Genomic DNA, 22,028 nt, shown 5'->3' with positions numbered 1-22,028 from the left:
TCATGATATTATTTTGCTGTTTTTTCTGTTGTAATCAGCCCAAAAACCCTAAATCTAGAGTTCTACATGCTTTCTAAACTCCCTAGGATCATGCTAGGCTGAAAACTAGCACTATACTATGTTGAAAATGAGCAAAAAGCTAATGCAAAAACACAGATTTAACGCAAAAACGCAAACCCTAATCTTGCTCGTAAACCCTAAAATGCAAACCCTAATTTCAAAAACCCTAATTCAGCATGCAGCAAACATAAGCTAAGTGTTGTCCTAGGATGACCTAAGCTCTAATACCAATGTAACATGTGGAAGCTTTGGGAGTCTTCTTTCAGCCCTAAACACCACTTAGAACATGCTGATGCAAAAACGGAGACAGAAGGGAGAGTAGAGAAAGAAAGAAAGACAGAAAGCTGTGTTAACGTCTACTAGAGCTCGAACTCGACCTATGAGACAAATCAATGTACAACTGTCAATGTCTTCTGGATGTCCAGAAAAAAAAAGAAAAAGGACAAAATGAACATGAAATAAACTATGAAAGTACTGAGCTAGTGGGGGGGTGTGATGGATGGAGCACTACTGCTAGAGGCTCAGTATGCAACCTATATGCTCAGGGTAGTCTTGCACACCTCATGCACTGACAACAGATGAAAAACCAAGTGCTGGGACGTAAAGAACACGAGAGGAATGCTTCTTCCCTCTGCCATCGGGAATGATCTCCATCCGGCCCTCACTGTGTATCGGTATGGTGGAATTGTTGCCAATAAAAATGCGACCTGACTGCCGTTTCAGATCCAGAAATAAGTCACGGGAAGGAGTCATGTGCCTGGAAGCACCACTATCAAGAATCCATTCTCGAGTATCCTTTGGGGTGAAGCCAACTGCCTCCTTGCTCGAAGAAAATGAAGCATCTGTGTCCAACATCTCCAAGTGCACAAAGGCTAGAGTCTTTGCAGCTGAAGCTGAAGAATTAGCACTCTTCCCAGTCCGCTTGGGACATTTCCTCCAATAGTGGCCTTTCTCGCCACAATCATTACAGGTCCTCTCGGCCTTCAGTTTCTCTCGGTCTGAGTCGGGCTTCTTCTCAGAAGACTTCTCCGATGAAGCCTTCCCTTTGCCCTTGTTGTTGTTATTACGGCCTTTCGACCGTTGGCCAGTTAAGGCCTCAAAACCTTCGCCCTGTGGAGGGTTAGTGAATCGCTCTTCCTGGTTCAAGACCATGGGCACAAACTCCTCCCATGTGATGGTGCTGAGCCTGCCACTGGTGATCAACGAAGAGTAAAAGGCTGAGTACTGAGAGGGCAAATGTGACAGCAACGTTATGGCCATATCCTCTGATGATATCTCTTTCCCTGCCTGGAGAACTTCCTGCTGAAGAGCCTGTAGCTTGTTGATATGCTTCCGCATCGTTGACGACTTTGCAGGATTCATCACCCGCATCTGAACTTCCAAGGAGATTCTCTTCATGGATGATACCCTGTTGTAGAGAGAAGCCAAATGCTGCCAAATACCTCTGGCCAGCGTCATATGGTTTATATGATTGATCACTTGTGGTGTGCAATTGAGGAAGATGAAAGAACGGACTCTGGCATTGACACAATCCCATAATTGTGCCTGTGCCTCCCGCCCGTTCCTTCCAAATAGAGGGTAACTCCCCGTCCTCTAACTCCGGCCGTGGAACCCCAACAACAATGAAATCAGCCAAGTCATAAGACTCCAAAACAGATTCCATCATTACCTTCCATATGCCGTAGTTGTTCCCATCCAATTGGCGGTCCATCGGGAACACGGGGAGTGTCGGGATCTTCATGTGCTTCTCAGCCATCTCAAGCAAATCTGCCATCTCAAGGGTTCACAGGGTCTTGTGAAGGGAGGGTGGGTGGGAAAAAAGAAGGAGAAGAGGCTGCAAATAGAATGCAAGGTGGCTGTCCAACGATGATGGCCGCCTTCTACCTGATCTCCAAGTCCCGTACAGCCCAAAATAGTCTCCAATCAGCAATGCAAGGTGGCTGTCCAACGATGATGGCCGCCTTCTACCTGATCTCCAAGTCCCGTACAGCCCAAAATAGTCTCCAATCAGCACCTAAATCAGCAAACCCTCGACGTCCCACTGTCTCCAAGCTTCAAGCCACCAGGAGCTTTGATACCATGTCAGAATGCACAGCGGAAATGAAGACAACTGCTGTAGAGAGCAATACACAGATGCAAGAGAGAGAGAAGCTACTGTAACTTTGCTATATACACCAAAGAAATCCCGGAATACACAATGAACAATGTGGGGGTGCAAGGGGCCATTTTATATGGCCCCAGGCTGCTGGTCGGGCACACCCACAACAAAGGCCCTGACATAGTGTACAGACAGGAGATGACTGCTAACAAACAGTCCTCCTCCCTCCTCCATATGGAAAACAAGTGTAGGCTCCTGAGCTTGGCCACCTCTCGAGCCCATTATAAATGATGAGCCGATGATGTGCACCAAACACCAATAGCTGTCTCCCGTGTTTTTTGATCTCCCCTTGATCCTCCAAAGATCTCTATATCCCAAGGTCCTCTTCATCCAGCCCCCTCAAATGTGGATCCTCCATGTCATACACCTCACACTATCTACTCTGGGTCTTGGCATTAAAGTCTCCCACTAGCAAAATATCCCCCCTCCTCCTATACTCCGTTATCCCCTCCGACAATGCTGTGAATATCTCCCCCTCCTCTGCTATAGCATCCTCATGCTCCTCTGTATCCTCCATCTGATCTCTATGACGCTTCCCCTGAGCAAAAAGTGATCCTGTCTAGATTTATACACCAGGGCCTTTGTTGTGGGTGTGCCCGCCCTTATGAGGTGTTTTATCATTTTTCCTCACTCCCCGCATTTTTCCCTTATTTTTTCCCATTTTCCCAAGGATGCATGGGATACATTGGTGAAGTTGTTTGATACAGACACGAGTGCTCGCAAGTCTCAGTTGCGACAACAGATACATAATGTGAAGCGGAATAGAAGGAGCATCCATGACTATGTGCAAGAAATAAAGAAGTTTGCAGATGCATTGGCAACAATTAATGCCCCCATGCTTGATGATGATTTGGTAGATATTACCTTGGGTGGTCTTGGCAAGGAATATAAATCTTTTGATACATCTATCTCGGCCTAGGCTTAGGCCAAGAAGCTATACACTCAATTTTCTTAGGAAGTTATTATAGGAAGTTCGTCAAGAATTTTGCTTATATTGCTCATCCTTTGACTGAACTCCTTAAGAAAGCTACAAATTTCAATTGGACTGAAAAACAAGATAAATCTTTTGCAACACTCAAGAATGCTTTAACACAAGCACCAGTTCTAACACTACCTGATTTTCAAAGACCATTCTTTATAGTAGTGATTGATGCTAGTGGCAAAGGATTTGGAGCTGTTCTTATGCAAGACAACCATCCTATTGCTTATCAGAGTAGAAAGCTTAAGCCTGCAGAGCAAAATTATAGCACATCTGACAAGAAATTAGCAGCAGTAGTGCATGCTTTGAAAATCTGGAAGCATTACCTAATCGGTTCTGAATTTCTTATCAAGACGGATCAACAAAGCATTAGGCATTTGCTTTCGCAACCCCTCATCTGTGGCTTGGGAGGCAGCCCTGAGGTGGCGGGAGGGCCCAGTTGTTGGCCGACTGAAGGCACTGGTCCACGACTCCCTTACTGAGTTGGCCGACTGCTGATACACTGGCCAACTGGCTGTTTTTAGCTGGTCGTGGAGATTCAGCAACAGTCGGCTGCCTACAGCAGGCCGACTGCACATGTGGGGGCATATAAATAGGCCCCCACCCCCATACCACTCATTGTATCATATCGGGATCTTCTTGTGTATATCAGAGCAGAGTTACACGCCTACATCTCTCTCTCTCTTGTGCTGGATTTTTTCTGCATGCATTTTGCTCGTGTTCCCAGATCTGGTCATCATCTCCGCTGCGTATTTTGACATGGTATCAGAGCCCTAGGCTCTAGATAGGTCTTGGGATTTGTGTGAGCAAGAGGGGGACTGTTTTGTGGCTGATTGGTGGACTGTTTTGGACTGTTCGGGAAGAGGAGAAGCAAGAGGACGGTGGGCTGATTTGCTGGATAGCCACTTGCAGGTATTAGTTCTTCTTTGTTCCCACCCAACCACCCTTTTCAGAGTACATCCCCGCAATGGCAGATCTGTTTGAGATGGCCGAGAGACATGTGAAGATCCCGACACTCCCCACGTTCCCGGTGGACCGTCAGTTGGACGGGAGCAACTACGGCATATGGAAGGTTATGATGGAATCTGTTCTGGAGTCTTACGACCTCGCTGATTTCGTCGTTGTTGGTGTTCCACGGCCGGAAGTAGAGGAAGGGGAGTTACCGTCAATCCGAAAGGACCGGGAGGCTCAGACACAGATGTGGGATCGTGTCAACGCCAGGGTCCGTTCGTTTATTTTCCTCAACTGCACACCACAGGTAATCAATCATGTAAAGCATATGACGCTGGCCAGAGGTATATGGCAGCATTTGGCCTCACTTTACAACAGGGTATCGCCCATGAAGAGGATTTCCTTGGAAGTACAGATGCGGGTTATGAACCCTGCAAAGTCGTCGACGATGCGGGAGCATATTAACAAGCTACAGGCTCTTCAGCAGGAAGTTCTTCAAGCTGGGAAGGAGATATCGTCAGAGGACATGGCCATAACGTTGCTGTCACACTTGCCCTCTTCGTACTCACCATTTTACTCGTCTTTGATTACCAGTGGCAGGCTCAGCACCATCACGTGGGAGGAGCTTGTGCCCATGGTCCTGGACCAGGAGGAATGATTCACGAACCCTCCTCAGGGTGGAGGTTCGGAGGCCTTAACTGGCCAATGGTCGAAAGGCCGTAACTCGGGCAAAGGGAAGGCTTCATTGGAGAAGTCTTCTGAGAAGAAGTCCGACGCTGACCGCGAGAAACTGAAGGCAGAGAGGACGTGTAATGATTGTGGCGAGAAAGGCCACTATTGGAGGCAGTGTCCCAAGCGGAAGACCGAGAAGGGTGAAGATTCCTCAGCAGCAATCATGAAGACTCCGGCTTTTGAGCACCTGGAGGTGATGGACACCGATGTTTCATTTTCTTCAGGCAAGGAGGAGATTGGAGGACTCTCCGCAACGGATACTCGGGAGTGGATTCTCGATAGTGGTGCTTCCAGGCACATGACTCCTTCCCGTTCCGGTTTACAGGATCTCTGCAGGCTTTCTGGTCATATTCTTACTAGGGATACGTCCACTATCCCAGTTCACAGTGAGGGCAGGATGGAGATAGTTCCCGATGGGCAGAGGGGGGAAGCATTCCTCCCAGGTGTTGAATGTTCCGGCACTTGGTTTTCATCTGTTGTCAGTGCATCAGGTTTGCAAGACTGGCGTACGGGTGGAGTTTGATGAGCATTTTGTTGCTCTCTGGGACAAAGCAACAGGCCAGGTGGTTTGGGAAGGTGGAGTGGAGAATGGAGTTTACAAGCTTTCAGTACTCTCTCTCCCAGGTCCTCAGGGTTGTGATGAGTGGTAGTCTGGTAATGGTCACTCAAGTGTGGATACGTTGCAGGTACAGGCTTTCCGAGACCAGATGGTGGATAGCTTACCAGTAGATGGCAGCAGTTGGCAGGAACTTTCCAGTACTGATGTTGGTAGTTCTTGTGTTCGTCAGTCAGAGGAAGCTGAACAGGTCACTTATGCTCTGATGTCTCGTAGTATTCGGGACAAAGAACCTCCAGTAGTTGAGGAAGTTCTTTCCACGGGGACCTTTCGGAAAGCCATGTAGGTGGCAGGTGATTACTTGCAAAAGGAGGTGGTTTCTCCAGGCTTTGTGGTTCCGGATTCAGAGGGGGTGGTTGACAGGTTTCATCAGGTTTCCAGGACTTGTTTGTGCACCGTAACAGGTGTTGATCCTTGTGAGCAGTGTGATGTCTCTGTGACTCAGAAGCTGTATGGTTCATGGATCTGGTTGATGGACACCAGATTGGACGGGAGCTTCCTGATGAGGCAGTTGAGCTCGTGGTTGCAGATGACTCTTTGGGAGGCAGGATTGCGTTTCCTGTGGTTTCTGCGGCATGCGAAGGATCAAGGACTCTTGTACACAGGAGGGGGATTGTTGGATGGAGTCCGACTCCACGGTTGGAGTGACTCGGTTTGGGGAGGGATCAGGACACGAGGAGATCTACTTCAGGCCCAGGAGCAGTTTTTTGGAGCAGTAGGAGACAGTCATCTTTTGCCTTGTCGAGAACAGAGGCAAAGTATCGGGCTGTTTGTGATGCTGCTTGTGAGGTGGTGAGGATGCAGAGGTTGCATTGTAGGTTTGGGCTTCCATTGGAGGAACCCATGGTCATCCAGAGGCACTTTGTTTGTGAACAGATCGTTGCTGATGACATCTTGCTAGAGTTCTGTTCGATGGAGGAGAGTACGGTGGACCTCTTCACGAAGTCGCTCTCTCAGGATTTGCTCAGGCGCCATCCCAGCTCCCAGTGGTTGGTTACACAGCCAGGAGCTGAGAGGGGGTGTTAGAAGTCATCTCCTGTCTAGATTTATACACTAGGGCCTTTGTTGTGGGTGTGCCCGCCCTTATGAGGTGTTTTATCATTTTTCCTCGCTCCCCGCATTTTTCCCTTATTTTTTCCCATTTTTCTGTGGCTTGGGAGGCAGCCCTGAGGTGGCGGGAGGGCCCAGTTGCTGGCCGACTGAAGGCACTGGTCCACGACTCCCTTACTGAGTTGGCCGACTGCTGATACACTGGCCGACTGGCTGTTTTTAGCTGGTCGTGGAGATTCAGCAACAGTCGGCTGCCTACAGCACACGTGGGGGCATATAAATAGGCCCCCATCCCCATACCACTCATTGTATCATATCGGGATCTTCTTGTGTATATCAGAGCAGAGTTACACGCCTACATCTCTCTCTCTCTTCTGCTGTATTTTTTCTGCATGCGTTTTGCTCTTGTGTTCCCAGATCTGGTCATCATCTCCGCTTCGTATTCTGACAGACGCTTCCCCTGAGCAAAAAGTGAGCCATCTGGTGAGAAATAGCATACAGCAATATATACCGCCCTCATATCCGTGAGCTGCCTCTGACCCACATGAACCCAGCCTCCTCATCTCGGCTCATCACTGTAACACGTGGCCGGAGCTCCTCCCTAAAAAGTACAGCCACTCCCCCCGATCCTCGAACACCTCCTGCCCATCTAGTCTGTCCTCTAAAGGTAGACTCCCATGTATAGCCTGTCACCCTCGGCAAACTTCTCTCGACTCTGGTGTGTCTCTGTGAGAAAAATAATGTCCCGATCTCCCAGCACCTCCTCAAAACGCCCTGGATCTGAATTGCAGTTCCACACTGCCATCACCTTTGTCTGATAGGCTGCGAGTCCCTATTCGACGATCTTGCCATCAGCAATCAAGAAGATAACACAAATTTAAAACCCATTAACTTTTGATTCTACCGCTTGTACTTGAAAATAGAAAAGAACTCATTTTTTTCAGACACTAGAAATTTCTTCTGAAAGGCATTGAACTGATTCCCAATCCTCTAGGATTAAGTAGATGACATATGGTTGGCAGGCTCTTGCTTGAGTAGTTACCTCACTTTCCATTCCATCAAAAGTCATAAGCTTGAACCCAACATTTTTTAAAGGATAAAAATACATTACATATTAATGTGAAATCCATGATGGAAAAGATCTTTACAGCATCATTTAGCCATTCTTAACTAATGTTGCAGTAAACCTAGATATTATTATACCCACATATTTCAATGCCTGTTTATTTTATACCAATTGTTTGTCTCCAAGATCAATGTGAAGGGTTTGTGTTTTAGGCTTTCTTGTAGGCACAAGAACTATGCATTATTGAAAGTCTATTTTTAACTTTCAAAATGTTTGTCTGCAGACAAGAAAGTCTTTCCAAAATATGACATTTTGGGGTGGTATTCTACAGGCAGCAACATTCAAGAGACTGACATGCAGATTCATAAGACTGTAAGAATGATCTTTGGGCTTTACTGTTTTACGGGTGCTTGTTTAGGAAGCAATAAAATATCCTCTTCGATATGGAAGAAAAGTTTTCTTGGAAATGACAGATGTCCTCAAAACATGGTTGAGCACCTTACAAAGATGTTGTCAAAATTCGACCCCACTCAAAGAATCAATGAGCTTACCAACTTTTTCTCATCATTGAATCTTGACCACCATCTCTCCATCATTGCTTTTTCCGGGTGAAAGGCAGTGAGCACTATTGGAAGACTCATTTGAATCTTATGTCCTACAACATCGCAGAGTAAATCTGCATACTCTTGGGTTTGGGAATCCATGACCTGTCTCAAGGGCTAGTCTAGATCTAGTTTCACAAACTGATGGCTCGTCTCATGTGCTCATTTCTCATTTATATAGGCCCACCAACCTTCTTTTATTGGGTTATCAAGTAACTCTCTAGTTGTTGACTGTTAATCGATATTACTCCTAACATGGTCCATAAAATATGTTTCAAAATAAGCAAGAAAGGATGTCACATGCATTAGCTCCACCTCTGAATTGTGTGTGTTAGAACAAGGGAGAGATTCTGGATGATACATGGGAGTAGGGCCTTGTGGAAGGTGGCCTCATGTTAGCAGTCATCTCTTGTTTGTACATTACACACTAGGGCCTCTGTTGTGGGTGTGCCCGCCCATTAGGTGTTTCTCCATTTTTTCCCTATTTTTCCTTGTATTTTCCCCTTTTATTTTTGGTCATGGGGCAGTAGTACGTGTTGGTCATGTCCACTCCCGGCTAGTTCAGGTGTGAACCTAGCTTACTCACGGGCACTTTTTCCCTGTGATTGGACACAGGTTCTTTCCCCGTGTGAACACACTTATGTGTGTTGGGCACTTTGCCCTAGGCCTTTTAGTACTCACTTGTACTTTCATTTCATATCATTATTGAGTACATCTTTTCCAGCACTCTCACGTTTCTCTGCGCTTGAGGTTGTGTGTGTGTGTGTGTGTGTGTGTGTGTGTGCGGGCTAGCTTCCCTCCTACCCAACATTGGTATCAGAGCCTGGTTAGGGTTAGGGTTAGGGTTTGCCTCCTGCTGCCCTTCAGAGCTTGAGCTTCAGCCTATTGCACACATCCTGCATTAGGGTTTTGTTGCATTAGGGTTAGGGTTTTCCCTACTGTCCTTCCACCCTGTAGCTGCCCTGCCGTCCTCAACTGCCAGCCGTTACCGAACGTACGCCCTCTCTGTGCGCTACGGCCGCCGCCGCTCTGCGTGCGCCGCCCTTTGTGCGGCGGCGGCGGCGGCGCCACTCAGATCTGCGCGCCGACCTCTGCGTGTGCCGCCGCCGCCGCCGTTGTTCAGATCTGTCGCCCAACAGATCTGCGTTTGCAGCTATCCCCGCCTTTAGATTTGTCAGTTGCTGCCTGCAATAGCGCTGCCTGCATCGCCGTCGCCTGCCCGCCATCACCTGTACGGTGTTGATCCACTTCAGATCTGCCGTCGACTTGTACTTGCGCCGTCGCTGCCCGTCGAAGCCACCTTCACTGCCCCAGATCTGTGCCGTCCTGCTCCGCCCCTGCGCTGCCCGTATTGCACCGCCTCATGTACCTGCCCGTACTGCTGTGTGCCTACTGTACCTGCTACCTGCCTTGTTGAAGGCGTCCAATGCAAGCTCAATAATTTTCTTACTGATTTTTTTTTCCTGCAATTTTTCAAAAATTCAAAAATTGCTGGAAAATTAGCTCCTGCAATTGCAACATTTGCATTGATTTCAGCAGATTTGGTGCATAATTACACTGGAAATTTGGGGATTTTGCAAAAATTGGCACTATTTTGCAGAAATTGGCACTATTTGCAGGCAATTTTGGGTATTGCAGGCACATTTGGTTGGCATTGGAGCATTTCCCCCAAATTTTTGGGTATTACAGGCACATTTGGTTGGCATTGGGGCATTTTCTCCAAATTTTATGGGTATTACAGGCTCATGTGGTTGGCATTGGGGCATTTTCCCCAATTTTTGGGCATTGCAGCACTTGGTACAGGTGACAAACGCATTAGCAGATTTACAGGTGCAGATCCGGTTCAGATGTGGTCTAATTGGTTGCCTAAAAATTAGGGCTTTTCTACATTGAGCCCATTTTTGGAGCATTCGACCAATTTACATTTGATCTGCCAGGATTTGAGCACTTGCAGCTCTTATAGGTGTGAGCTGATTGTGTTTTTCACGGCACATGTATACATTTGTGGTTTGCTGCAGTATATGTATGCCATTGTGGACACTTTGACAGATTTGCATCATTGTGCAGTAAACTTGCAGATTTGGGACATGCATATGTATTCTCGTAGTGAAGGAGTTCCCTTTCAGTCCATTGGTTATCCACACTTACATCTTCATTGCCTGCAGAGATGTCTTCTGATGCACTATGCTTTATAGTCTGTACTCCATGGTATGCATTGTCTGGCAGATGCATTTCAGGGGGGGATTCTACTTGCCCACATGCAGTTAGTGATGCCTCATGGTCACTTATGCTTGTTGACCCTTATGCTGGTCTATGCTAGATGCTTTCTCTTATGTGATGTCTACTGGAGATGCCTTTCATGCTTGTTGACCCTTATGCTGGTCTATGCTAGACGCTTTCTCACATGTGATGTTTACTGGGAGTGCCTTTTACACACTTGGCCAGTGTTGGCTTGCTCTCATGGTTTTGACATGTCACATGTATATTATTCATTGTGGGATTATGCATCTTTACATTTGCCATACATGCCACCGATCATGGCATCGCTGAGAGTTTACCTATTCTCTCATAGCATTGGCTGATGCCCGCCTCGAGCCCCATTTTCAGCTTTTCCCATTGCTGATTTTTCCTCATCATCGGATCCTCCATTGATGAGTTTCACTTTTGTAGCTTACATTGCATGTCGCACAGGCACAACTTCTGGATCCTGTTGCCTTTACACATGCGTATATCTGCTACCTCTTCTTATGCTTATCAGGGAGGCTCCGGCACGGTTGTGGGATCGTGTCAATGCCCGTGTGCGTTCTTTCATCTTCCTTAATTGCATACTACAGGTGATTAATCATATCAAACATATAATGTTGGCCAGAGGGATTTGGCAGCATTTGGCTTCTCTGTATAACAGGGTATCACCCATGAAGCGGATCTCCTTGGAAGTGCAAATGCGGGTGATGAATCTTGCTACGTCTTCGACAATGTGGGTGCACATCAACAAGTTGCAGGCTCTTCAGCGGGAGGTTCTTCAGGTTGGGAAGGAGATATCTTCAGTGGATATGGTCATCACTTTGTTGTCTCATTTGCCCTCTCAATACTTAGTTTTTTACTCCTCTTTGATTACCAGTGGCAGGCTCAACATCATCACATGGGAGAAGCTTGTGCCTATGGTCTCGAACCAGGAAGAGCGTTTTACGAACTTTGCGCAGGGCGGAGGTTCTGAGGCCTTGACTGGCCAGCGGTTGAAAGGCCGTAACAACAACAACAATAAGGGCAAAGGGAAGTCTTCATCGGAGAAGCCTTCGAGAAGAAGTCCGACTCAGACCGTGATAAATTGAAGGTCGTGTGGACTTGTTATGATTGTGGTGAGAAAGGCCACTATTGGTGAAAATGTCCTAAGCGGAGTACCAGGAAGAGTGCTAATTCTTCAGCTTCAGCTGCAAAGAGTCCAGCCTTTGTGCACTTGGAGATTTTGGACAGAGATGCTTCATATTCTTCGAGCGGGGAGGCAGTTGGTTTCACCGCCGGGGATACTTGGGAGTGGATTCTCGATAGTGGTGCTTCCAGGCACATGACTCCTTCTCGAGAGTTTTTACAAGATCTTAAACGGTAGTCAGATCGCATTTTCATTGGCGACAATTCACTATACCGATTCACAGTGAGGGCAGGATGGAGATCATTCCCGATGGCAAATGGGGGAAGCATTCCTCTCGTGTTCTTTACGTCCCCGCACTTGGTTTTCATCTATTGTCAGTGCATGAGGTTTGCAAGACTGGCTTCCGGGTGGAGTTTGAGGAGCATTTTGTTGCTCTACGGGACAAAGAAACAGGCCAGGTTGTATGGGAAGGCGGAGTGGAGAACGGTATCTACAAACTCTTAGCACTCTCTTCTCTGACAGACACTCAGATTAGTGACTTGTGGCACTTCCGTTTTGGCCACTTGAATGTGGATGCGTTGCGGCGGGCTTTCCGGGACTAGTTGGTTGATGGCTTGCCAGATGTTGGCAGCAGGCAGGGACGTTGTAGTTCTTACATTCATGGTAATCTTTTTTGAAGTAGGCTTCTAGGCGGGCTTCAAAACCTTTGGAGTTGGTACACATTGACTTATGTGGACCTATGCAGACCCCATCCTTGGGAGGTGCTTTGTACTTTATGCTACCTGTTGATGATTGTAGGAGATTCACATGGGTTTATTTCCTTTCCTAGAAGGACCAAGGTTTTGCTCGGTTCAAGGAGTGGCATGTTATGGTGGAGGAGTCTGGATTGCAGCTAAAGACTCTTCGGGCTGACAAAGGAGGATAGTTCTCTTCTAATGCGTTTGTGCGGTTTTGTGCGGAACATGGCATCAAGCGGGAGCTGGTCAATACAGGTTCGCCTTCAAAGAATGGAGTGGTTGAGTGAAAGAACTGGACTATGGTGGAGATGGCGAGGACGATGCTGGAGCATCGTGATCTTCCTCGTCCACTTTGGGGAGAGGCTGTGGCTACGGCTGTCCACATCCTCAACTGATCTCCGACGACTTCAGTACCAAAGATGACTCCATTTGAGGCTTATTTTGGTAGGAAACCAAATGACTCCCATTTTTGTGTGTTTGGGAGTGATGCCTTCGTTCACATTCCAAAGAAGCAGAGGGGGAAGCTTGACTTGAGGTCCCGGAAGCTTGTATTTGTGGGATATGATTCTCTTTCCAAAGGCTATAGGTTGTATGACTCGGAGCGAAACGAGGTTGTTGTCAGCAGAGATGTTGTCTTTGATGAGCATGTTCTAGCTTCCACTGTTGATGAGCTGCCACTTCTTGGAGACCCAAATGAGTCTGAGGATGATTCCCAGTCTATTGTTCCAACTAGACAGTCTTAGTTAGTTGTAGAAGTTGAGCACGCGGTTGGAGATGAGCCCGAGTAGTAGCAGCAGGCTCCGTGTTCTGTTCGAGTACCAAGGTGGTTGTTAGACACCCTTCGGGAGTTAGGTGTTATGGAGCTTCCCTCCGAGTGGACCAGAGAGGACGGACCTCGAAGATCGCACAGAGTTCGTGACAAAAGTCATTTAGCGGAGCTCTCAGGTAAACTATCATTCGGGACAAAGAGCCTACTTCCGTGAAGGAAGCTCTTTCTCAGGAGACTTGGAGGAAAGCCATGCAAGTGGAACTGGATGCCATAGAGAAGAATAAAACTTGGGAGTTGGTTCCGAGGCCGTCAAAACGGTCAGTCATTGGTGTCAAGTGGGTCTTTAAGATCAAGTATACGTCTGATGGGTCGGTGGACAAGCACAAAGCCAGACTTGTGGCTAAGGATTATGCTCAGCGGCTTGGCATCGACTATGAGGATACCTTTGCACCGACAGCAAGGATGAACACGATTCAGACCGTTCTTGCCCTTGCCTCTTCTTAGCGGTGGCCCGTATATCAGACGTATGTAAAATCCGCGTTCCTTAACGGTGACTTGCAGGAGGAGGTATATGTTGAGCAGCCTCCAAGCTTTGAGGTTCTAGGATCAAAGGGGATGGTTTATAGGTTGCGGAAGGCCTTGTATGGTCTTAAGCAGGTGTCATGTGCATGATCAATGCCATGGACAATCTTCAGACCTGATCTAGAAGAGGCAGCTAGATAAAGACTTTGAACCAGAAGTTGGAGCAAGGAGTGCTGTTTGGTAGTATTGGACTTGGAGCAAGGCATGGAAGAGGCTGTCGGTTGCCAGAAAGGACTGTCGGATGCATGAAGGATGACGTCAGCTGTGCCAGAGGTGTGTCGGCTGCAGGCGCTACAGTGTGTATGGACTTGAGACCAGTCGGACAGCGTTTAAGGCATTTAATGCACAGTAGGCTGGGCGACCAGCAGTCGGCCAGTATTCCAAGTATTCAAGAAGGCCTATAAATAGCAAGGATGCTCTTCATTGTATTCATTCACTCCACTAGGGAGTGGGTCCCAATAGTAGGACTGTTTTGGTGTTTCCACCTTTTATGTAAGGCAGCCTATGGCTGTAGATTAGGGTACCTTTTTGCCAGAAAGGACTGTCGGATGCATGAAGGATGACGTCAGCTGTGCCAGAGGTGTGTCGGCTGCAGGCGCTACAGTGTGTATGGACTTGAGACCAGTCGGACAGCGTTTAAGGCATTTAATGCACAGTAGGCTGGGCGACCAGCAGTCGGCCGGTATTCCAAGTATTCAAGAAGGCCTATAAATAGCAAGGATGCTCTTCATTGTATTCATTCACTCCACTAGGGAGTGGGTCCCAATAGTAGGACTGTTTTGGTGTTTCCACCTTTTATGTAAGGCAGCCTATGGCTGTAGATTAGGGTATCTTTTTGTACCATATGAATATACTGAATTTCCAGCACATCTCTCTCTCTACTCTCTCTTTATATCTGCATTTTGCATCAGATGGTTTTCCAAGAGTGTTTACGGCTGAAAGAACTCCTAGAGCTTCCACGTGTTACATTGGTATCAGAGCATCAGGCTCAACAAAGCCAAACACTGATTCAGTCCCATATGATGGTGTACAGGTCCAAGGTACAGGAAAGTACACGGATATGAAGCCCAAGGCAAGGAACACAGAAGCGGGAAGAACTCCCAGGAGGTTTGTTGGTGGTGTTCCACAGTGCCAAAGGGGATGGCAGTCTTGTGAGCCAGATAGGTTCTCAGGCAACGGTCCCAAGGGAGGTTTATCCTCCAAGGGTGATGTGAGAGTGCCAGACTCATTTCTCAAGAATGAAGACCAAGACGGTGTTCAAAGTCAGGGCAGGAATGGATTGTGGACTTGATGGAACTTGATGCATAGATCTTCGTCTGAGAGAGAGTGGTTTGGAGAACAGGCCGGGCTTTCAGAAAAAAGGGGTTGCCAGGGATGGATGGATGACAGAGGGACTTCGGGAAAAGGATTGGGATGATGACAGTCATCCAAGAGCAGGTTGGATTCCCGTCATCAAGTTTAGCAGAGGGGGATGTCATGTGCATGATCAATGCCATGGACAATCTTCAGACGCTGATCCAGAAGAGGCAGCTAGATAAAGACTTTGAACCCGATAAGAACCAGAAGTTGGAGCAAGGGCTGCTGTTTGGTAGTATTGGACTTGGAGCAAGGCATGGAAGAGGCTGTCGGCTGCCAGAAAGGACTGTCGGTTGCATGAAGGATGACGTCAGCTGTGCCAGAGGTGTGTCGGCTGCAGGCGCTATAGTGTGTATGGACTTGAGACCAGTCGGACAGCGTTTAAGGCATTTAATGCACAGTAGGCTGGCCGACCAGCAGTCGGCCAGTATTCCAAGTATTCAAGAAGGCCTATAAATAGCAAGGATGCTCTTCATTGTGTTCATTCACTCCACTAGGGAGTGGGTCCCAATAGTAGGACTGTTTTGGTGTTTACCACCTTTTATGTAAGGTAGCCAATGGCTGTAGATTAGGGTACCTTTTTGTAACATACGAATATACTAAATTTTCAGCACATCTCTCTCTCTCTCTCTCTTCTCTCTCTCTATATCTACGTTTTGCATCACATGGTTTTCCAAGAGTGTTTAGGGCTGAAAGAAGACTCCCAGAGCTTCCGCGTGTTACAGCAGGCTCCCAGGGCTTGGAATCAGAACTTTTCTCTACGGACAAGATTTCAGAGATCAATTGTAGATCCTAACTTGTATCTCTTTCGGGAACGCGGTTTGGTCACGTTGATTATCCTTTATGTGGATGATCTCATTCTCACTTGCGGTCATGTGGAGCACATAGCAGTGAACCTTGTCAAAGGAGTTTGAGATAACCGACTTAGGCTTACTCCATTTCTTCTTGGGATTGGAAATTTGGCAGACCCAGAGGGGGTTCTTTTTCTCTCAGCGCACTAGTATGTTCATGAGTTGCTTGAGGCCTTTGGGATGGAGAACTGCAAGTCTATTACTCCACCGATGGACCCAAACACGAAGCTTACAGTGAATGATCCTTGTGAGCCAGTTGATGCCTCTCTGTACCGGAAGCTGGTTGGTTCATTGATTTGGTTGCTGAACACCAGATTGGACTTGAGCTTTCCTGTGGGGCTGTTGAGCTCATTCATGCAGCCGCCTTTGAAGACTCATTGGGACACAGGATTGTGGATCTTGCGGTATCTGCAGGCTATGAAGAATCTTGGACCCTTCTATGACACTAGAGGGGGATCGATAAATGGAGTCCGACTCCAAGTTTAGTGACTCAGATTAGGGAGGAGATCCAGACACGAGGAGATCTACATCAGGCTATGGTTTTACCCTAGGCTCAGGAGCTATTTCATGGAGCAGCAAGAGGCAGCCAACTATTGCCTTGTCGTCTACAGAGGCTGCTTGTGGTGCTCCTTGTGAGATTGTGTGGCTGCGGAGGTTGCTTGGCAAGATTGGGTTTCCAGAGAAGGAACCCACAGTCATCCAATGCGATAACCAGAGTTGTATTGCTATTACTCGGGGCTTGGTCTTCCATCCCCGGACCAAGCACATAGAGATACAATATCACTTTGTTCGTGAGGAGATTTTGGCTGGTGACATCTTGCTTGTTTATTGTTCGACGGAGGACAATGCGGCAGAGCTCTTCATGAAGTCTCTACCTTAGGCGTTGCACCAGCAGCACTCTAGCTCACTGGGGTTGGTTCCACATCTAGGAGCTGAGAGAGGATGTTAGTAGTCATCTCCTGTTTGTACATTACACACTAGGGCCTCTGTTGTGGGTGTGCTTGCCTAGTAGGTGTTTCTCCATTTTTTCCATATTTTTCATGGTATTTTCCCCTTTTATTTTTGGTCATGGGGCTGTTGGCTGTTTTCAGATCTGGCCGACTGATGTGTGCTGGCCGACTGTTGTGTTTTGGCTGACTAGCCTTTTTTAGGCAATCGTGGACATACAGGTGTACAGGTGCTGTCGGCTGCTTTTAGGCTGGCCGACCAGCACTGAGGGGTGATATTAATATCACCCCTTCCCCCCACACCTTTTTATATTGGATCTATTGTATATAGCAGAGTTTATATAGCTTCTCTCTCCCTCTCTCATCTGCGTTTTGCTCTCTACAGCAGTTGTCTCTCATTTCTGACACCTGAATGGGTGTCAAGCAGTCTCATGGATAATGACAACATGGCCACTCACTATTTTCTGTAGAATGGTCAGCAATGGCTTGATGAAGACCACACTGTTAGTCAGAAAAGCCTCCACCACAATTGCCACCAAATGATATTGCAGTGCCAAAAAATTTGTACCACATGGGCAGCTCAGTTGTACACGGTGGTATTACTAACAAGAACACCACCTTGATAGTGTTTCCGATAGCAAAGCATAGCAATGCTCAAGGTCAGTAGGAAATGTGTTGGGCTGTGCAGAGCAGAGTGACACTTCGGGTCAACAAGGAGATGCACTGTGGTTAGGATTCATGTTACCGAGTACAGACAACAAGGTAGAGCAACAAAGTTCTCTTAACCCTCAAGAAACCAAGCTGGGAGTTAACGGCAGAACCAAAACCCATCAAACCTGCCTCAGCTTGAGAACACAACCTCAATTTCTCAGCCAGTTAATTGTTTACAATTTAGCCTTTTTTTTTCCGAGAAAAAGATCCTTCTATTAGTTAATGAAAAACAGCCACAAAGGCCTAGATACAACCACGAAGGGCTAGATACAAACTCGCCTCATATACGGGGCGGGAATCACATGGGAAGAGACCCTTCTCCTCTGGCTGGTCGCTCTGTGAGGAGAAGGCTATCTCATAGGGGGGGGTGGGGGGTGGGGGGTGGGGGGAAACCACCACCCAGGTGGTCTGTAGTGCCAAGTGGGGACACCACCTCTATTTGTGAGAAAAGGGCCAGGCCTCCAGAGCCTCAAGAAAGCTTCCTGCCACTGCCGCATGCGGTCATAACCTCCTTGAAGCTTCCTCCACTCACCATGGATGGTATGAATGATGTCGAGCCAAATGCTTCCGATGGACTCAGCAGGCGGAGTATGGGTACCCTCGATGGCCTTGCTGCATCTAGCTCACCAAATGTGCCAGGCTGCAATGCTGCTGCAAATCTCCCATCTCTGGCATGAGCCTACCCCATGTAATGATCTGGGTCGAGGCCCTGTCCATAGTGAAGATGCGGAGAATCTGCTACCAGATCTACTAAGCCTTCGGGCAATCGCAAAGACAATGTCGCTGAGACTCCTGAGTGTGGCCGCACTGCGGGCAAAGTCCCGGCCTACCTCCAACTGCCAGCCAAGTGCCAACTGCCAAGCTCTTGTGTGCCAGCAGCCAAAGAAAGAGGGTGATCTTTCTAGGCCGGAAATTGTCCCATAGCCTCTTCCAGAAATCTGAAAGGAAACACTGTGAGAGGCCCTGTGACTGCCAATGTGCTGTTGCTACCTCTGCTGGGTGCCTTCAATCTCTGGCATCTGGATCTTGCAGCCTAGGTGTGCAGTATATGCAAAGAAGGGGGCATCCAGAGCCTCCTCCCGATCAGTGGGGTCATGCCAAGTCCACTCCCCTGGGTTCCACTGGAGGCGCGTGAGAGGTTGACACTCCCATATCCATAGTCACCAGAATCTCTCCCTGGCCACCTTGGCCGACGGTGGGTCTATGTGCCACTCCCATGCTCGAAAGCCAATCATCGTCACTCTCTGCAAGATGCAGCCCCTGAAGTCCTCTATGGGAAGCTCGGATCTTTCAAGTCTGCCATGAGATCCAATATAAAAAGTGAGCAGACCACTTTCCCTTTCTGCTTCGTGGACCGCCACGAGAATATCATGTCTGGTAAACACACCTAGCCACACTGGGGGGGGGGTCAGGTTTGGGATAGGAGCTAGCCGCTCGTGAGGGATAGCTGAGTCGATGTCGATGCTGAGCTTGTCTCTACCCCGGATCCCTGTCAGGCCTCTCCTGCACCTCGGGGGGTAACTGTCTGTGTGCGATCCAATCTCCAAGAGACTTGGTTAGCCCCATGCTCAAGGCACCCCATGATACATGTGGTTGGGTCCCCAACATGTGGCCACTGGGTAAACGGATCAAGGGTTCCAGACCAAAGGCTGCTGAAGCCGCTCCTTCGAGGCTGTCGGGGCGATCTGTCTAAGGGCCACGGCCTGAGATGATCCCAAGCTTGAAGTAAGTTGGCTGCAAATCTATCCTCAAAAGCTAGACGAAAACTGCGGGCCTGCATCTATGTGAAAATCCATCTGGTACTTCGCGGCCAAGGGCCCCCAAGACTCGGGGTGTGGGTTGAAATCCGGGCCAATAAGAAATCCTTCTAGGGCTCACCACCAGGGAGGAGTCCTCTAACAATCAGCTTGCCTAGCACGGCATGGCTTTGAATAGCAGGGTCAGTGAGGGCTGGCCCCCCTCTACGACGTGGTTGAATGATTACTCCCCATGCCACCTTGGCCTTGGCTGGCCTTCTGTCACTGCCGGCCCATAAGAAGTTCCGGATCAATCGTTGTACTTGGCCAATACATGCCCAAGAGAAGGCCCACCACGAAGTGATGTACCACATGGTGGCAAGCAATACCTGGTTCGCCACCACTACTCTACTTGCTAGGGAGAGCCTTGCAGAACTCCAGTATAAAAGCTTCTTCCGAATACTCAAAAGGAGCAGGGTGAGCTTGCCGCTCGGGAGAGATATCAATGCCCACCTGGCAACCAAGATAGCGAACTGGAGTGCCCCTTGGGATCCACTGAAAAGCCTCAACTGGGCGCCAAGTCAGGGAGGGTGCTGAGCCTACCCAAAAACCACACGACTTGTGCTAGTTGATCTGTGCTCTTGATGCACAACATAAAATCTCAATCGCCTCCGCGAATCTCTGGAGATTCCCCACATCTCCTGAAAGGAAGGCTGCTTTGTCGTCTGCAAACTTTGAGTCAAGCAGCTCCTCCTGTGTGCAGAGGGGAAGACACAATCCTTGAAGCCCGGTCTCCTGGCTTGAGAGAAAACTACTCATGGCCTCCATGACGAATAGGAAGAGGTAAGGTGCCAAAGGACAGCCCTGCCGAACTGAGCGGGAAAGAGGGAATCTGTCGCCACGGGCTCCCTGAATGAGAACCTAGTTGTGTGATGCTAAGTAAAGTCCTGGGACTCCACGAATCCACTCCATGGGGAATCCCATCCGGCTCATCGTGCCTTCCAGAAAGCTCCAATCCACCCTATCATAAGCTTTCTCAAAGTGTAGGAGTAGCACTACGAGGTCCTACTACCGCATCGTGGCCGAAGCTGTCGCCTCCCAGAAGGTGAAAATGTTGTCCAGAATGCTCTGATCCTAAACAAAGCCGGTCTGAGTGTCATGAATCAAGTCCGGGAGAAAGGGCTGAAGTCTCTTGCTGATGGCCTTGGCCAAGATCTTATGGGCGGTCCCTAGAAGAGTGATGGGTCTGCACTGCCGGATCTCCAATCTGTCACCACCCTCCTTGGGAATCAAGTGAGTCAAGCCCTCTGAGAGCCTCTCTGGCATGGCACTTGTGAGCATAATCTCATTGAAGGCAGCTCGAAGGCCGCCTTCCATGAGGTCCCAGTGGCGAAGAAATAAAGAGACTAGAAGCCCGTCCGCCCCCGGGCATTTGCCCCTTGGTAATGTTGTCATCGCCTCTGCCACCTCCTTTGCTGTGAATGGAGTCAGTAAGAAGGACCGAATAGAGGGGGGAACCACCTCTCTCGTGTGTCGCCAGACCCTCTTGCGCGCATCCATCACCTGTGGGGATAACGGGGCACTTGTGAGAAGAGAACGGAAGAAATCAGTGGCGATGGCTTTCACATGGGGGGGGGGGTCGTCAGAAACAATAGCTCCATCTTGGCCACGCAGTCTCGAATACCATCTCTCCTCATGTGAGGGCCGGCTATCTCGAAGAAATCTCCTATGACTCTGTCCCCAGCTTGGGTCCAGAATGAAGGTCTGGCATGGTATCTGTACTCCACCCTCCTCTAATCTCCATGCGGGCGGCAGCAAGCTGACTCTCAATCCATGGGTTATTTGGGGAATGCTGTGTCACCAGCATGGACATTTCCCAGTATGAAAGGGGTGTGGTGGACTCCAGGATGTCTGAATATTTGGAAAGTACAAGCTTTGGGAATGGGGGATTATCCTAGAATACAAAGGACCACACTCCTAAAATTTAGGAGAGTTGCTATTTTTGGCCCGACTCCGATGGAAATTCTGTTCGCGTCATTACGTCTGGAATTGAGCAGATACCAAGAGTTGGCAAAGTATTATGACAGAATGTCTACCAGTTGGGATATTTTTAGAGATAAAGTTTATGGAAGGACCCATCTCTTAGATTGGGACATGTGGCAAGAAAGTGGACCAAAGTGAGACAAGTGGCCTGACACTTGTTAGAAAATGGATCAAAGTGAGACAAGTGGCCTCACACTTGTCACTTCAGCTATTGTGTGGCTCTCCACTTGTGATTGTAGCCTTCTCTTGCCATTTTAGCTCATGGGAGGCCCAAATCTATAAATTGGAGCCCTCTCTCTTCATTAAGAGAGGCTCTCTTGCTGCACACTAGCTTCTACCACCGTTATAGGCTGCCCTAATGATGGCTACTCTCTTTCTCTCTCTCTTGAAGGCTGCCCATGAAGAATACCGGCTTTTGGGGACTGTTTTGGAGGCTTCCATCGTGAAGAAATACTGAAGGCAAGGATATTTAATCATTTATTATGATTTCTAGCCATTGTACTTATTGTACCAGCCTTTGTACCTGTTGTACCAGCCATTGTATTGGCTGTACCAGTCCTTGTACTTGTTATACTTGCTGTACCACCTATTGTACCGGCTGTGTTATGGCATTTGTATATGGATAATCCGGCATCTCCCGTGGGGAGAGTAAGGCCCTCAAAGCTTGTACATGATATTATTTCTTCTTGGGTAATAAAATACTCCAAGAGGG

General features: G+C 48.2%; 1 protein-coding gene across 1 annotated transcript in view; it reads left to right on the top strand.

Annotated features, from left to right (window-relative positions):
• The window catches only part of LOC147640072 (COP9 signalosome complex subunit 6-like), a 51,738-nt gene that overhangs the window by 11,637 nt on the left and 18,073 nt on the right, over positions 1-22,028 (top strand). Inside the window, exon 2 of the mRNA XM_086776757.1 lies at positions 7,896-7,984. Within this exon, the coding sequence (XP_086632883.1) occupies positions 7,896-7,984 (89 nt within the window). The remainder of the gene's footprint in view (positions 1-7,895; positions 7,985-22,028) is intronic.

The sequence above is a fragment of the Cibotium barometz genome, chromosome 3 (genome assembly GCF_041138505.1).
Source record: "Cibotium barometz isolate CiBa-2024 chromosome 3, ASM4113850v1, whole genome shotgun sequence".
Lineage (NCBI taxonomy): Eukaryota > Viridiplantae > Streptophyta > Polypodiopsida > Cyatheales > Cibotiaceae > Cibotium > Cibotium barometz.
This window is presented reverse-complemented; position numbering and strand designations above follow the sequence as displayed.